General features: G+C 56.2%; 2 protein-coding genes across 2 annotated transcripts; both read left to right on the forward strand.

Annotated features, from left to right (window-relative positions):
- The first annotated feature begins 269 nt into the window (after positions 1–269).
- HMX3 (H6 family homeobox 3) lies at positions 270–4,327 on the forward strand. Its single transcript, XM_031015465.3, has 2 exons — positions 270–768; positions 1,376–4,327. The coding sequence occupies exons 1-2, from the start codon at positions 363–365 to the stop codon at positions 2,047–2,049; spliced, it is 1,080 nt and encodes a 359-aa protein (XP_030871325.1). The 5' UTR covers positions 270–362; the 3' UTR covers positions 2,050–4,327.
- Positions 4,328–12,461: 8,134 nt separating this feature from the next.
- Positions 12,462–15,077, forward strand: HMX2 (H6 family homeobox 2). Its single transcript, XM_004050233.4, has 2 exons — positions 12,462–12,972; positions 13,897–15,077. Exons 1-2 carry the CDS (start codon positions 12,705–12,707, stop codon positions 14,448–14,450), a joined length of 822 nt encoding a protein of 273 aa, XP_004050281.1. The 5' UTR covers positions 12,462–12,704; the 3' UTR covers positions 14,451–15,077.
- Positions 15,078–17,016: the final 1,939 nt, after the last annotated feature.

Here is a 17,016-nt window from a genome sequence, read left to right on the forward strand (position 1 = left end):
TTTAACTTGGATGACATTTTGATTTCATCATTAGCATCCGGCGCCGGATTGACGCAGCCTCGAGCCGGGGACTGCTCTTGCTGCCTCCTCCGCGGGAGCCGCAGCCGCAGCCGAGCCGCCTCGATCCCTCGGTGCCGCTGCAGGGCCGCTCCCCGCCCCTCCGCACCCCTCCCTCATGCGAGCCCGCCCGACTGGGTCCTCACCCCGCCCTCCCGCCGTTGGATTTGCGCCCGGGGCGGCCCCCGACTTTGCGCCCCGTAGTTGAGTTCCGTTTACGGTCTGATTTCCGGCCTCTCGCCTGCTCGCCCCGCCGCCCGCCTGTCCCGCTCCCTCCCTCCCGGGGACCCGGAGGAGAGGGTACCATGCCGGAACCCGGGCCGGACGCTCCCGGCACCGCCAGCGCACAGCCCCCACCGCCGCCGCCCCCACCACCCGCTCCCAAGGAGTCCCCGTTCTCCATCAAGAACCTGCTCAACGGAGACCACCACCGGCCGCCCCCTAAGCCTCAGCCGCCCCCACGGACGCTCTTCGCGCCAGCCTCGGCTGCCGCCGCCGCCGCCGCCGCCGCTGCCGCTGCCGCGGCGGCCAAGGGGGCCCTGGAGGGCGCCGCGGGCTTCGCGCTCTCGCAGGTGGGCGACCTGGCTTTCCCCCGCTTTGAGATCCCGGCGCAGAGGTTTGCCCTGCCCGCGCACTACCTGGAGCGCTCCCCAGCCTGGTGGTACCCCTACACCCTGACCCCCGCCGGCGGCCACCTCCCGCGACCTGAAGGTACCGACCTCTCTTTGAACTTTCGTTGTCCCCCTGCGCGCCCGTCCCATCCCCGCCCCGCGCTGCTTCCCTCCGCAGCTCTGGGACCCCAGCACCCGCAAACCCTCTGCTCGGTCAGTTTTTTTCGGCCCCCAGCCTGCCCTCGCGCTGGGTTGCGCTGCCCGTTAATCCAATCCCACTTGGTGAGAAAAGAAGTGGAATTGGAGCCCCGGGCACGGTGCTTCCCCGGAAAAGTGGCCTCGGGCGTGAATAGGGAGGCTTCGGACGGCCGGGGCTTGGGACACGGCCTGGAAGGAGGGGGTGATTCCAATGCGCCTAAGCCGAAAGGGAACCGTTCTGCCGGCCCCTGGCGAGGAAGCGGAGGGAATGGAAGGAGGTGGCCGCGCTACCACCATCTGCTCGCCTGTCCTCGGGAGGAGGGGGATCCCAGGACCCGGCGTCCCTTCTCTGGCCCAGCCGAGAAGGAGGCAGCCCGCGGGAATGGTGAGGCCTCACGGCCTGGGACCTGGAGGCCGGCGCGGGTTGAGCCTGCCGTCCCCAGGCGCCGGGCCTCGCTCAAGGCTGTGTCGGTGTGCATGTGTGTGCGTCCGTCTGTCTGTCTCCCCAGCCTCGGAGAAGGCCTTGCTGAGAGACTCCTCCCCCGCCTCGGGCACAGACCGCGACTCTCCGGAGCCACTGCTCAAGGCCGACCCCGACCACAAGGAGCTGGACTCCAAGAGCCCGGACGAGATCATTCTGGAGGAGAGCGACTCCGAGGAAAGCAAAAAGGAAGGCGAAGCGGCGCCAGGCGCGGCCGGGGCGAGCGTAGGGGCGGCGGCGGCCACTCCGGGCGCAGAAGACTGGAAGAAGGGCGCCGAAAGTCCAGAGAAGAAGCCAGCGTGCCGCAAGAAGAAGACGCGCACCGTCTTCTCGCGCAGCCAGGTCTTCCAGCTCGAGTCCACCTTCGACATGAAGCGCTATCTGAGCAGCTCGGAGCGAGCCGGCCTGGCCGCGTCCCTGCACCTCACCGAGACGCAGGTCAAGATCTGGTTCCAGAACCGCCGCAACAAGTGGAAGCGGCAGCTGGCGGCGGAGCTGGAGGCGGCCAACCTGAGCCACGCCGCGGCGCAGCGCATCGTGCGGGTGCCCATCCTCTACCACGAGAACTCGGCGGCCGAGGGCGCGGCGGCTGCAGCCGCGGGGGCCCCGGTGCCAGTCAGCCAGCCGCTGCTCACCTTCCCGCACCCCGTCTACTACTCGCACCCGGTGGTCTCTTCCGTGCCGCTGCTACGGCCGGTCTGAGTCCCCAGAGGGGTGGGGGAGGGAGCGCCCGGCCTCCTTGTCCGGATCCCGGAGGAGACTGGGCCGGGCCGAAGGCGCCGAGAAGTCCAGCGGCCTTCAGGAACTGGGGCTTGGGCGCGCAGCCTCTGCTTCCCCTCCCCCAGTCGGTAGCATTTTGTAAGTATTTGCAATGCATTTTCGTGCAATTCATCCCTAATGGATTGGAGGCGCTTCCCCTCTTACTTTTGGTTTTTGGCTTATATTAAGAGAAAGCAGGAACAAGACAAAATTTCCGGGTCAAATATTTCGGCCGATAGTTTTTGTAAAATGTGCAGCCCTCCCTTCCAAATTTCCATTGCGCGGTGGCTTTTTGGTTTCATTTTTATAGAAGGAAAATAAGTGCAAAACCTAAATCCCTCTAGTTTATTCTTTTCTGCTTTTTTTTTTTTTTTTTTTCCGAGACGGAATCTTGCTCTATCTATTGCCCAGGCTGGAGTGCAGTGGCGCGATCTTGGCTCACTTCAACCTCCGCCTCCCGGGTTCAAGTGATTCTCCTGTCTCAGCCTCCCGAGTAGCTGGGATTGCAGGTGTGTGCCACCACGTCCGGCTAATTTTTGTATTTTTAGTAGAGACGCGGTTTCACCATGTTGGCCAGGCTGGTCTTGAGCTCCTGACCTCGTGATCCGCCCGCCTTGGCCTCCCAAAGTGCTGGGATTACAGGCGTGAGCCACTGCGCCCGGCCTAGTTTATTCATTTTCCATAGAACTGTTTTCAGAATCCAGAGAGGGAGAGAATTCATATGATAGTACTTTTATTTCTGGATTTCTGGGTATGTTTCTTCCTCCCAACCCCCAAATCAGTTATCCACCTTAATTTTCAAAATATGAGCAGCCTCTCATAAGAATCCCGACTCAGGCCGCTTTTCTCTTCTGGAGAGGTCTGTTGCAATTAGCCTCTTCATCGGTCTTACTTTGTGATGGAAGAATTCTCTAAGTGTCTAAAGGGAAAAGACAGCCAAAAATCAGAACTCTGACTATTTGAAACAGCTCCATATCTGGCCTGGTCTAAGTGGTCTTATTTATTAGTAGCATTTATTCTGAGAATTTCATTTGTAAATTATTATTAATATTACTATTATTACTTTGTTCCCTGTTTTGAGAGAGTAATTTCAGTATTTTTAATATGATATCTTTTATCCTCTCCTCTTACTTTTCATGTTCTGCAGTAATTGTTGTACGTTGACCTGTGCAATATTGTACAAAATCTCCTGAGAAAGCTGTTTCCTCCTCCACCGTGGGAAACAGACCTTTTCACTGTATGATCATGGTCATTCATTTAGAAAGAAAAAAGTAGTCAGGGGAAAGGGGGGAAGAAAGAAACAAGCTTAGGTAGTGATGCTCAAAGGAGTAAGTTAGGCATACTGGAGCGCTTTAAGTGAAGGACAATCAATTTAGAAGAATTTTAACTTATTTGATAAATGTACAGATTTCTTGTAAAGTTCACCCTCTACTCCGCAGGGCTCCTGGCTCTGTCACCCAATCTGTTTTCTTTCTGTCGGTACACCTGTTGTTCTGCGATAGTTTGTTTCCCCTCATCTCCCTCACCTCTGCCTGGGTTGAGTCCCTTTTTAAGAAAAAGAGAAAAAAACCCCACAAAATATTGTTACACTAATGTTGTCGTGACATTGAATTAATTAAAAAGAAAAGAAAAGCTTTACGTGTTGCCAGAGTGTGTAAGGTTGGGCGATTTTCCCTAGAGCAAATGTCTCCAAAACTCTTTTCTGTCTTGCTCGCTGACTGCCTCTGCGCTCTGTAAGTACAACCTGGACGCACAACCCTGTATTCCGGGAGGCGGTGGAGACAGAGGCGGCTTTGTTCGCGACCAGAGGCACTCTCTCCCCTGTACTTTCCGTGGCCTGAAACGCCCAGCGAGCAGGGAAGAATGCTGGGCGGAAGGGGAGTGGACTTAGGCTTATCTAGTTTGCGAAATTGAGCAAAGCGACAGCGCGCGAGGCGAGATACCAGAGACAGCTGGTATTTCCGAACACTGGTCTGCAGCCTCCCGTTCTGTTCTTAAACCTGGGTTCCTTCGGGAGCCGAGAGCTTTCGGGCAGGGCATCCCTGGGCATTCGTCAGCTGGTTAACTTTGGTGGGCTCTGGTTGGAGGGAAGAAGGGAGTGAGTTCAGAGTTTAGCTGCAGCCGTAGGCCGATTGCCAAGTCAGGCTAGGAAAGGCTGGGCCACAAGAGGACAACCCCAGGGACAGCCAGCTCCTGGGACAGCGGCTCCCACTACCAGGAGAGGGGAACTTCCGCAGGTCTTGCGGAGCTGAGATTCCCGGGGCGACTCGAGCATGGGCGCGCTCCTGATGTGCTAAGTGTGAGGGAACAGAGGCTACCTAGCTGCGGCAGCTGCAACAGAGAAGACCTTGTCTCTTCCGTGCCAGGCTCTTCTCTTTCCCCTGGCGCCCAACACCTCCTGGGCGGCATCTCTAGATCCCCGACCCTGTCCTGGCAGACGCCGGGAAGCGTAGCGCTCACCACACCCGCGCGCTACTGGGCTCCAGGCCGCCGCGCTCTTAGTGAGCAGCCTGCGGAGGCACAGCGCGCCGGAACCGCCTGGAAGGGTGGGTCCGCCCGACAGAAGCAGGTGCCTGGGCGACACTCGCTGGCCGGGTGTGGCCGCCTGCCTTTAAGCTGGGGGCCTGCACGTAAAATTCCTGGCGGGGCACCTTTGAAGCTGGGGAGCCGAAAGGGGGAGATGAGGAACCCGGAGGCTGAAAAAGATTCCAGAGAGCAGCCATAGGGCGCGACCGCTGGGGAGCGCCTGCACGCCTGTCTTTCCTCTCGCAGTGCGTTGCTAGGCTCCTCAAATTCAATCGACACAATTGATTCTACTGTGGCTGAAACGTCCAGTATAGTTTTCTGTTAATGGAAAACTGCCCTCCGAATAAACCGACATGCGTATTTATGGCAAAATTTTAGCCTGGACCCCAATGAAGATAGATCTTGCTTTATTTCCCTCTGGTTTGGAATAAAAACGAGGGCATGTGTCATAAATGAAAAATAAACAGAAATTCGGGTCAAAATATGTTGTTCCTTGTGTTACCTACAAACATGGTGATGCCTTTTACTGTTGGCAATACCAACCGCAGGACAGGCCAATAACAGCTCATTAAAAATAATGTTGCAATAGCAAACACATTCTTAGATTTTTACAGCCAGAACACGATGTTATCAAAGGCCAAGAAAATGCTTCTTTATTTGTGTTTGGATTCTAGAAAACGGTTCTTGACTGATCAGGTCTTTACAAAGTCGGGAAATAACTGGTTCTCCACAAGCACAGTTTATCCTTTGTCCTGCTCCTACAGCCTCCCTTTTCCTCCTGTTGGGGAGCCCCACTGCCCTGGACCCCTGAGCTTTCCTCCCCCAAACAGTAATCTGCGCCCTGGGGGAGGGAGGTGGTGCCAACTTCGCCTGGGGACTGGTGGCTGTGTGAGCCTAGAAGCTGGCCCAGGTGGGAAATGTCCCCTTCCCTCCTGTCAGGGGTCACCATATTTATCGCAGGGCAAGCAAGGGGGATGAGCCAGGGTGCGGGGCTGTGGAGCACAGAAGCCACTCTACACAAAGCATCCTAAGATCAACTGCAAGTTTTTCTGTGGTTTTCAAGCCAGGAGAAGCCAAGAAGGCACTTAGTGGGGCTGTCACATCTCCAGAGCTGGCCGTCTTCTTCCCCCACCCAGAATGCCCCCCTCCCTGCTGCCTCTGCAAAGATTACTGGGAGCTGCTGCCACCACTCACCAAAAGGGGCCTTTTTTGGGAAAAGTGAATGTGCCTACACAAAATTCCTCCTGGACATTCCCTAGGGGAAGACAGGGCATCCCATGTCCTCTCTCCTAGGACACTGAACTGGCACTCTCAATTTTGTCTTTTCACCCCTCCTTCAGACTGTGGAGCCCAGCTTCTCTTTACCAACCCTAGCTTTAGATTCTTCCCCATCTGCACCCCAATTAATCTTCAAGTCAATGCAAATGACTTCAGCTTCCAGGCTAAATCCTTTCTGCATCACCCAAAGAGACACACATGGAAACAACACACAGGATACACTCACATTTGATATAAACACTCACCATCCACATTCACACACTGTAGACCTCCTAACACCATTTCCTTGGGTTCCTAGCATACCCAATCACAAATGTGTTTGGCATCACCACCATTGCTAAGACACAGACGTAATTACACACATCTTGTTCGAAGTGACCCTTTTCTCCGATGGCCTTAGGCTTAGGCAAGCTGGGGAGAATCCTGGGAAAGGACTGGGCAGAGTGAGGTGGCGCTCCCACCTCTGCTGCAGGAAGCCCGAATGAACATCCTTTGGACCGGGATGCCTCGAAGTCCCTCCTCACAAGCCACCCGGGATAAACTAGCGGAGCCTGCCACCATCCTACCGCAGACCCCCATGCTTTTGTAGGCTGGGATCCTACTCAGTGTCCGCCTCCTTACAGTGCCAGGCTCTGCCGCTCTGAGCACCGCCGAGGCCTCTGGACCCTGGGAGACCACAGAGCCAGCACGCGAACTGTTTCTGTTGGCAACACAGATGTATTTCTTTTATTTGGTGGTAAATAGAGTGGGTGTGTGTACATCAAACAACAGCAAGACAGATATAAACTGCCCCCCCACCACCGGGCGCTCATTCTGAGCCGCGACGCCCCCTTAACAGGCTCCCGGCACCGCAGAGCCAGAGGCCACGCGGTGAGAACCCCAGTGCGTGCGCTCTTCTTGTGTGAGAGGTCGGAGGTAGAGTTGGGAGAAAGAGGAGCAGGCGAAAAGATCAGTGGGATCTGCTTTCCCTTCTGCGGCCTTCTGGGCCAGCTAGGGCCTGGGAGATGGGGACCAGGGTCGGAGGCTTGGGGGCGGGAGGGCGGTGCTGCCGGCTGCTTACTGCAAGCGCTTTGACGAGGCCTCGCGTTGTCCGGCCGCCTGCGCAAGGGCCACGCGCTGCTGCTTTCACCCCCTTGCGCCCGCGGGGCACCTGGCCTCCCCTTGAGAGTCCCCGTGGGGCCTGAGCTTCTGCTGGGCGCTACCCTGCCCTCCACGATTCCATTTTGCCCCATTTATTCGGGTCGTCCACTTCCCGCGGCTCAGTGACCCAGCCAGGGGGCGTCTTCCCCTAGCGGTCCAAATGTAGACTCCGCAAAGAAGCTAAGAAGACCTCTCTACCGGAGTGCGCGCGATGGGGTCAGGGTGTAAGAACCAGGAGCCTCATAGAAACCTCTGCTTGGGGTCCAAAGCGCAGCCGGGCACTCCCAGAGGACAACATCCGCCCCCGCATGTACACGTGGCCCCGCAGGAGCCAGCCGCAGGGCTCCCACTCTCGGCTCCCCGCCCTCTCGCTGCCCCCCACCCCCTAACCCGGGCTTTGAGGTGTGAGCGATTCCTTGCCTCTGGGCCTAGGACTCTGGAAGTGTGCTCGGCCGTTGTGCAGGGTGGATGGTGTTGACCTTTTGACCTGAAAACAGTTGGGGGCTGGGGAGTGGGGGAAGGATGGCGGAAGAGAGGAAAGAGCCACGAGAACAACTAGGCGGGATGTACTTTTGAGCCCTGCCGGGTGCCTCCGATCGGAGTCTGGGATTGAGATTTGGGTTGCAATTGTCCCCGGTGTGTCTCTCCGGCGGAGTACCCTGAAGGTGCACGAGGTGGGGAGCATAGGCTGAGGTGGGTAATCGGGTCCTGGATAGAAACACAACCCTCGTCCTCACTGGGGCCCATGTATGCGCCTGGGATTCCTCCCCACCCTTCCATCTCCAGGACCCCTAAGGGTATCACTCCAGCGACGGGGCAGTTCCGGAGACCCGAGGGAAGGGATAGCTGGAGACTGCAGCGCGCCTTCTCCGAGAGTCCCCTGGAGGTGCGCATGAGTTGTACTAGCCCAGATCTCTTCCTTGGCTGCTGCTCCTGGCGATGCATCTCCGGGGGAAACTTCCCAAAGTCTGAGTTGCCGGGGTTCCAAAAGGATCCCTTTGGGTTTAGGCCTGGGAGAGGTATAGAGCCAGCGAGAGAGCGCGTTGCGCCTATCACTGAGGCAGGAGCGGTGAGGTGGAGTCACCTGCTGTGCCTCACCCAAGCGCTAATGTCTTAAAGAAATATAAAGAATCCCCTTCTTTCGTGAGCTCCTTCACCGCCCTCGCCCCCGTTGGTGATGGAGTGCACGCATCAGATTTTCATCAAAGTTCTATTAAGTGAAACATAGGTTGCAGGGCACCCTTTGATTGAAACAGTTTAAATTTTAATTGTGTTTTTAATTTGACATATAGTTGCAGAAAGGAATGACACTGCGTCGCCAAGGGGCGGTCGATTTTCTTAATTTCTCCCAGAGGAATTGATGAGTCTATCAGGCCACTAGATTGGAAACCCATTAAAGCTCTCTGGTTAGGCTGTTAATTGGAACTTGATGGATGTGGGGGGGGGGGGGAGGGGGGGAGTGTCGGGACTCGGCTATGCTGATCCAATCTTCATGACTTTCTGTTTTCCAATAAATTACACAATTCATTTTCCAGCCGCAGATTACATAAATTGTACACCTCTGGGGCTCTCTTTTTCAAATAGGGAGCCCTTTTCCCCAAAAGCCTATTGTGAGATGTCATTTGCACCAAAGAACGAACAGCAGAGGCCCTTGAATGAAAATCGAAACATAATCAACGTTTATACTTAGAAAATTTATTGAGATCATTTTCTCTGGTATTTCCTTATTTTAAAGTTTGGACGCGCCATATATCATAATCCACTCACGTGGGGGGGGGGGCAGACTGTGTTTAATATTTATCGAAGCTTGATTCCAAGATCAAACTTGTTTATGACTTCATCTGTCATTTCGGAGGGAGCCTTCTTCTACTATTACCCGGCTCAGCCAGCCTATTTCTCAACTGCCGCAGAGCAGAGAGGATCAATTTTTATTAGGCTCCTCAGCAAGTTTGCTCTGGGCCGCTTTAATATTGAGCAGTGGCATAATCTCGGGACCTAAACTTTAAGCGTTCTTTCAGGCTCAGAAAGTTTATCATTCCTTGGAACCTGGTTATGCCTAATTCCTAGGAGAGGGAGACAGGGGGTCGATCCCAAAGATGCAGAGGGGCCATCCTCCAAGGTGTGGGTATTAAACTGAGTAGGATTGGGCGGAGCTATCCCAAGGCTAGGGAGGTGGGCGGGGTGTGGGATAGTACTGAGTTGAAGGATTGCCATTTGTTAGGGGAAAGACATGAGGTGTCTGTGGGTGGTGGTTCCAGGAACTGAGTGTTCCAGGGAGTGAGTTTTGTAGCTACACTGGGCCCAGGAGAGGGCGTCTGGGCCTCCGTGCTACCGGTGAAGATCCCCATATGCTAGAAAGGGGTGGCAAGGAAGGTTGTTTCTTGTCCCTCCCGTCCTTGCGGTGTGACGGCTATAGGTGCTGGAGGGGCGGGAGGTCCCTCGGGCTATCAATCGAGGGGAGCTCAGGGGAGCTGCAGTCAGTCAGGCTGCAGAGCTGGGTCTCCCCCACAGCCTTCCTTGCCCCAGCCCCGTGCCCACCACCATCTCTTCCCTGGTAAAGTGCACGCACTAGTAGGAGCTCAGTGAACGTTTGCTGAATGAATGTGTGAGTGTGCGCAGGCGTTTATGCAAGTGCCTTCATGCGAATTAATGCGTCCTTTGCCGGGTGTGGCAGCAGAGGAAGTGCCTCGGTGAAGATCAGACCCTCGAAGCGATTAGAGGGACGGGACAGAGGAAATACAAGGCAAGATGGATCTTTTTGACTTCCCAAACTATCCCTAGGGGAAGGAGAGATAGGAACATAAGGCTTCATAACTTCCTTGTTTAGAGTCCGGAAGCCAGGCTCCTTGCAAGGGTCGACTCCCCAGTCTCTCACTGTTTCAGGGCCTGGGAGTTGCTTTTCCGAGGCCCACTTCGAGGTCCCCTGATCTGACAGAGATCACTCCTTGGGCTCTTGCCCCACCCATATACCCGCCCCCGCCATCCCGAGTCAGCAGGATCCTCACAGTCTTCCCCGCAGCCATCCTCCAAGCTCAATGCCTGTGTCTCCTCCTCTCTCCCTCCTCCCAAATGTGATGTATTGGCAGTGGAACAACCTTGAGCACGAGTCTTGCTTTCTCTGCCTGGGCTAGTCTCTTGTTTTCTTGAGCCTCAGTTTCCCGGCCTGTACATTGAGTGAATAGATCTGTGTCACTTGTTTGCCATCAGGATTAAAGCAAAGAATGATAGGGAGCTTCCAGCATGTTCCCGGCACGAAGTATTGACAGTTCGGGAAGGTTCGACCAACTCTCCCTGCCTGCCCCCAGCTTTCTTCCCCAGCGGGGTGGCTGGCACTGCTCCCCGAGTTAGCTGGCCAGTTCCCCTCGGGGCTGCCTTGACCCTGGCTCCGGAGGCAGAGCCTAGCTCAGGATGTCTGCGAGAAGCGGATGGTTAGTGAGAATCGGACGATTCTTTCGCTGAACCTCCCGCGTACCCCCCAACAGCGCGGGAGCACGCGGGACCCGCTGCGACGTGGCCCAGGAGCCTGCGCCGCCGCGGCGCAGAGGAGAACGCACAAATTGTATTTCAGCGCCAGGTCCTTCCGGGTTAATGAGCTGACACCATGATTAAAGCTGACCATTTGTAATGTGTCTCGACCCTGCCGCTGAGCCCTGAAGAGGTTAATGCGGTGACGGAGGCCGGCACCTGCCCCTCGCTGGCCTCCCGGGCCGCTGCGCGCAACCCCTGGCCCCCGCCCCCTCGCCTGCCCCTGCCCCGGCTGCGCGGCCGACTCCTAATCAATTAGCCCATTAACGAGCCCTTCGAGGAGTTAAGTAGGGAAGAATTCTGCCACGGGCAGGGCCGCAGTCGGTAACTCACCGCGGCTAATGATATTATAAGCGCTTTACTTAATAACCCGGGAGCGGCGCAGGCGAGGAAGGAACTGCACCGTCATGCAGGGTCTGGACATTTGTGGGGACTGATTCCAGAGTCTCCACTCACCCTTGGCTGCACTTGGGGGGCACCCTAAAGACGGGGCTTCTGGAATCTCTTGGCCAAGAGGTGTAGAGGCCACAGCTTGAGGGGACGGGGTTGCCTGAGCACTTCGGGCCTTGCCTCACTTCAGTTTCCAGGAAGCTTGTGCAGACGACTGTGGCCCCAAACCGCTTTGCTTGGCTGGGCTAATTCTAGCTCGGGTAACAGCTGATCTAGGAATTAAAGGGGCGAGAGCCAGGGCACAGAAGGGGGCTATGAGAACACAGAGGGAATCAGTATTTACTGAGCACCACGATGTGCCAGGCTCGGTGCTGGGTAGTTTGACCTCACAACAGCCTCTGCGAGGGAGGCACTGCTTCCTCCAATTTTAGGAATAAAGAAACCGGGCCTCAGAATTTCCAAATGTCTTCCCCAAGATCACCCAGCCGAGATTTGAGTCGAGTCTGCTCAATTCTAAAACCGAGTCCTGTCACCAGCTCCTTATCTTCTTCCTGGGAGTAAGGCATCTATTTCTGCAGCAGTTCGGAAACCTTCAAACTTTACAAAACAAAAACACAGCTTCGCTTAAAACAAGGGTGGGCCATGGGCTACCCGGCCAGGTTTATGGAGTACCTACTATGCGCTGCTAGTGCTTCGAGGCTTTTAATCCCTACCTGAGGCAATCCGAGAAGTTATTTTCAACTATGAGGGCAGAGAGGCTTTAATCGGTATGAGTTGTGCAAGTTCACGCAGTGTGTAAATAGTTGTGCCGGAATTTGAACCCAGATCTCTTGACTAGAGGTCTTAGGGCTTCCTCCCTCCCCCTAAAGATTCTGTAGGTCCGTAGGACCTGTGACAGGGATGAGTTCTGCAGACGGGGAAGGGGACTGTCTGCTCCCAAGGCTCCTGGCCATGCTGGAGAGGATGAGCGTCCGCCTGGAGACGCCTGCTCCTAACCCACCTCATCCCCACGCAGGGCGCCACGGTCCCAGGAGTGCCGGCTCTGCCCGCCCACTGGGGCTAGAAGGGGTGGAGGGCTGGGGGAGGATCGTGGAGCAGCCTGTACAAGCCCCTGGGAGGCGCGGAGACCCGTCGCCTGCGGAGGCGTCGAGCCACTCCAGCTCCGAGTCCCGCACCGCCCCTGCCTCTGGAGAGACGGGTCCAAGGGGTCCAAGGAGTCGGAGTCGCCGCAGCCGCCGCAGCCGTCAGGAACCCGGGCTAGAATCTGCAGCTGCTTTCAGCCCTGGCTGCCCCTGGTTAGACGCCAATGATGCCCGCCAGGCCCTCGGCGCGCTCTGGGGGCGCACCGGTGCTGTGTGCCTGGCCGGAGCGTTTTGAAATTTTCCGGGGCCGCTCGGCGGCGCTGCGATTGGCCGCGTTCGGGTAACCTCTATGCAAATGAGGCCGCGCCGCCTCCGCGCCGCCGGAGACCCGGCGAGTTGGCGGGCGAGGAAGGGGCATTTGCACCGGGGCTGGGCGGGCGCACCCAGAGCCGGGCGGGCAGGAACCCCTGCGCAGCCATCCGGTGCCTGCATGTCCCTGGCGCGGAAGGGACGCCTCACCAGCCTCGGCGCCCCCTCCCCCTAGATTCCCTCCCCGCCCCTCCCCGCTGCCTGCCTGCTGCACCACCTTCCACCCAGATCACCCAGATCGTCTCTAAAGGGAGTTCTTGGTTTCCTTCGATTTCTTATGAACCCAGGATGGGCAGCAAAGAAGATGCGGGCAAGGGGTGTCCGGCGGCCGGTGGCGTCTCCAGCTTCACCATCCAGTCCATCCTGGGCGGGGGCCCCTCGGAGACACCGCGGGAGCCCGTCGGCTGGCCAGCCAGGAAGCGCAGCCTGTCCGTGTCCTCGGAGGAGGAGGAGCCGGACGACGGCTGGAAGGCGCCCGCCTGCTTCTGCCCAGACCAGCACGGCCCTAAGGAGCAGGGCCCCAAGCACCATCCCCCCATCCCTTTTCCTTGCCTGGGTAAGCATCGCACGTCGCCAGTGTGGCAGCGAGCGAGCGCGAGGGGAGGGAGGCTGAGCGCCCCGCCAAGACTCCCGCGCCGGGCCCCCTCTGGCCAGAGCTGCGGCAGCCGGGGGTTCGGGACCGCGGGGAGAGGGGCGCGCACGGTGGTGCCTCCTCCGCCCGGTGGGCCCCTGGGAGGAGGCGAACACAGACCCGTGCGGGCTTGGGCTTCTTGGGGAAGGTTGAGTTGTTAAGAGAGTGGGCCACAGCGAGAGGGACACGCGGCCGGCCGTACACCCGGCTGTCCTCAATCACTGCACATCTGGTACTTTCTTTCCGGACACGAGGTGGAGATCTGCAAGTCGGGTCTGGGCAGTCTGTCTCCACCGTAATCTCTTTCTGAGTCTTCTTCCTCACTTGCTCCGTATCTCTGCCTTTCTCTCTCTCTCCTCCTTGGAATGATTAGCACTCCAAGATGATTGACAATGGTGCATTTCAGAGACGGTTCCTCTTTACAACATTTGACGAAGGGGAGTCCTGCGTTAGTCCTTAGCGTGATTTCCAAACAAACGGCCTGTGAAATGATGCCACCCTATAAAGCTCGAGGAACTCTTCCAGCTCAATTACCACCAGGCAAATTCGCCTTTTAAAACCACGCTAATGTTTCCCCCTCCAGACCTCCTCTCCCTGTTGCCCCTGGCCCGTTCATAAAGGTGGGAGCACAGAGACCCCATACTCCAAGTAGCTGGGTCCCTCTCTTGTCGCTTTTAAAGGACGGGGTGCTGGGTTTGCAGGGGCCAGTGAGAGGGATAAGAGGAGGGGATTGGTAAGGTGGGACCAAGGCTGCAGGCGCTTGCCAACCGCTTGGTCCCAGGGAGAGCTGGCGGTCTCCGAGGCTCCCCAACCAACTCCATGGCCTTTCTGTCTGCTCTCGCTCCTCAGGTACCCCCAAGGGCAGCGGAGGCTCGGGCCCGGGCGGCTTGGAGCGCACGCCTTTCCTCTCTCCTTCGCACTCGGACTTTAAAGAAGAGAAAGAGAGGCTCCTGCCCGCGGGCTCGCCCTCGCCGGGGTCCGAGCGGCCGCGGGACGGCGGCGCTGAGCGGCAGGCCGGCGCGGCCAAGAAGAAGACGCGCACCGTCTTTTCGCGCAGCCAGGTGTACCAGCTCGAGTCCACCTTCGACATGAAGCGCTACCTGAGCAGCTCGGAGCGCGCCTGCCTCGCCTCCAGCCTGCAGCTCACGGAGACCCAGGTAAAGACTTGGTTCCAGAACCGCCGCAACAAGTGGAAGCGGCAGCTCTCGGCTGAGCTGGAGGCGGCCAACATGGCGCACGCGTCGGCGCAGACTCTGGTGAGCATGCCGCTGGTGTTCCGGGACAGTTCGCTGCTGCGCGTGCCGGTGCCGCGCTCGCTCGCCTTTCCCGCGCCGCTCTACTACCCGGGAAGCAACCTCTCGGCCTTACCTCTCTACAACCTATACAACAAGCTCGACTACTGACCGGCCCGCCGCCCCGCGCCGCCCGCCTGCGCCCCGGGCCGCCTCCAGCTGCCCGCAGAGCCGGGCGCGTACTGTACTGTAAGCAGGGCTCCGGAGCAAGGCGGCGTGTTTCCAGAAATATGAAGAAATACACCATGTGTATTCATTAGCTCTTATTTATGGCCTCTGCCCTACTTTTTGTTTTGATTATTTCGGGTATTTATCGGCATTCCCTAAGTCAGAGAGCCTGCTTCCTACCTAGACCGAACCAGTACGCTTTGAAAACCATTCGGAGTGGGATGTTCTCGGGTGGTAGTGGGAAAGGGAGTTTTGGCCAGACAGGCTGTGGTTGGTAGGGAAAAAAATCAGGAAAACACCTACAAAACCAGGTACACTCCTCCCCCATATATACACCTGTATATATGTACATGCATACACTCTCGGCCAAGCCAGGCCCTCAGAGGCTTTGGACAATTACCAAATTGCTTATTTTCGTTTCCCTCATCCCGAGGATGGTAGGGACGAAAGGGGGAGAGTTCAGATCTGTAAATATTTTTAAAAAGAAAAAAAATAAAACATTTTAAACATCTTTGCTAACTTTGGTGGGCTTGGTTGCCCGGCATGATAACGCACGGAAGGTTTTCAGGTTTTTCGGTGGAAGGACTTGCATGCGTCTGTCTGTGGAAGTCTGGCTCGCTCCACGTGGAGGGTGGGACCGGGGCCAGGGGTTAAAGGTCGGGACCTTGGCACCGCCCAGACTGCACGTGGCTGGAGCTGCCCGCCCACTCTCCCTCCTAACGCCCAGAATCGTCGCGCGGGCTGGGGCGCACCCCGGCTGGAATCCAGCTCAAGAGTCCGCGCGGAGAAAGACAAAGACTGGGAGGCAGGCCTCGCCATTTAAGCGATTGCCTTCTGGGAACAAGCGAGCCGGGTGCCCAGCGGCATATTCCCGGCACTGGGCTCCCCTTGAGCTTGGCCACAGCAGCTCCCGCTATGACATGCCCTGTGCCGCGCACTTCCTCTCCAGGGGTATAAAGCAGGCGATGGCGCTGCTTGTACCTGGTAAAGCCTCCACTTTGCTCGCAGCGAGCTTGGCGCGACCAGCTTGTTGCTGTGCCCAGCTACCCGGCCGGTGGCAGAGTTATGTGTCTCGCGCGGAGAGGGAACTGGGCGCGGTGAGGCAGTTCTGCGGCTCAGGAGAGATCCGAGGCCCGGGACCAGGCAAAGAAGGTGAGGGAGGCAAAGGCGCTTCCCTACACTCTTTTGTTGTTAATAGTTTGCATTGGTTCAGCGTGTGGCTGGATCACCGGCTAGCACGCGGCCGCTTGCTCTGAATGGAACCGTGACGCGCGGCGGGGGCGCCCACGGACTTCCTCGCCCTGACGCCTGCGGCCGCGCAGGGGCTGGGAGGGCGCTGCACCGAGAGAATAGCCGCGGGAGTATCATGCAAATTGCAGATTCTCGCTCCCAATAGTTTGCAGCCACCTGTTCTTGGCAAAACCTCGGGAAAGGAAGCCTGAGCTTGGAGGAAGCCGGTGGTTCAGCACCACCTGGGGCGAGCTCCTCCGGCCTCTGGCTCGGCAGAGCGGATGCAAAGGAGCCTGGAGTCCGCAGCGCTGAGGCCCTATCTCATCCGCTAGAAGGAAAACATTTGCGTGTGAGAGTTGACTCTGAGCTGCAAGGCATCGAAATCATCTACATTTTGTGAATATATACAGGATATCTGTAAACATCTATGTGACTCGCAGTATTTTTTGTAAACTGGCCAAACATATTCTATCTCATGTTGTCCATTTTGAGATCATGTTTTTTCTTCTCACATTAGATTTCATAAAAATCACAATCTATTCCAGGGTGATGTCAGAAGGATGTTACCCAAGAACACATCTGCCGACACTAGGTTAGTTCAATTACATTTATTTCAACTGAGCTTACATCAGTAAATATTTACTGGGCCCTACTACATGCTGAGAAACTATGCTATTGGGTAGTCCGATAAAAGAGACAGTGGATTCGTTTTCTTGTGATTTATCGTATACATATACTTCGTTTCAATGAAATTCTTTTGCTTCAGATGACCCTTTTGAAATTTTTTCTAATGTTCTTGGAATATTCCACGAAAAAACCAAACTGCGTCCAAAGAACTGCTTCTATAGGAATATTCCATCCATATCATTTTTGTTTGCATTTCAATAGATTACAGTTTTTACAAGAGATCATGGTTTTAACAGTATTGGGTCACTGTATCCTCTGTAGGTTTCCCTTATAGGAAGTGGTTTCTTATAGCCATTTCAGTCACTTAATGACAGTGATTTGTGCCCTTAAAATTTTAGGGAATGATCCTTTTCCAGTTTGTCATGATGTGTATATTTCATTCTTTTTACTAATCCAGAAACTAGCTGTCAACCGTGATCCAACAGTATAATTAGTTCTTAGGAATTCCTCTCTTACAGGTAACTAGGTTTTACACACACACACACACACACACAACTTTGCATTTGGATTTAAATGTTCAGGACTCCATTGTTGCCAGATTTCCTGTCTCAAGACTATCAATTCATTTGAATAATCAGCAAAATCATCAGCC

The sequence above is a fragment of the Gorilla gorilla genome, chromosome 8, assembly GCF_029281585.2.
Source record: "Gorilla gorilla gorilla isolate KB3781 chromosome 8, NHGRI_mGorGor1-v2.1_pri, whole genome shotgun sequence".
Lineage (NCBI taxonomy): Eukaryota > Metazoa > Chordata > Mammalia > Primates > Hominidae > Gorilla > Gorilla gorilla.

Excerpts from the sequence above, each read along its gene's own strand:
- HMX2 (XM_004050233.4), top strand. The coding sequence starts at position 12,705 with ATGGGCAGCAAAGAAGATGCGGGCAAGGGGTGTCCGGCGGCCGGTGGC. Across the intron at positions 12,973-13,896 it reads CATCCCTTTTCCTTGCCTGG|GTACCCCCAAGGGCAGCGGA; the intron begins GTAAGCATCGCA and ends CTCGCTCCTCAG.
- HMX3 (XM_031015465.3), top strand. The coding sequence starts at position 363 with ATGCCGGAACCCGGGCCGGACGCTCCCGGCACCGCCAGCGCACAGCCC. Across the intron at positions 769-1,375 it reads CCACCTCCCGCGACCTGAAG|CCTCGGAGAAGGCCTTGCTG; the intron begins GTACCGACCTCT and ends CTGTCTCCCCAG.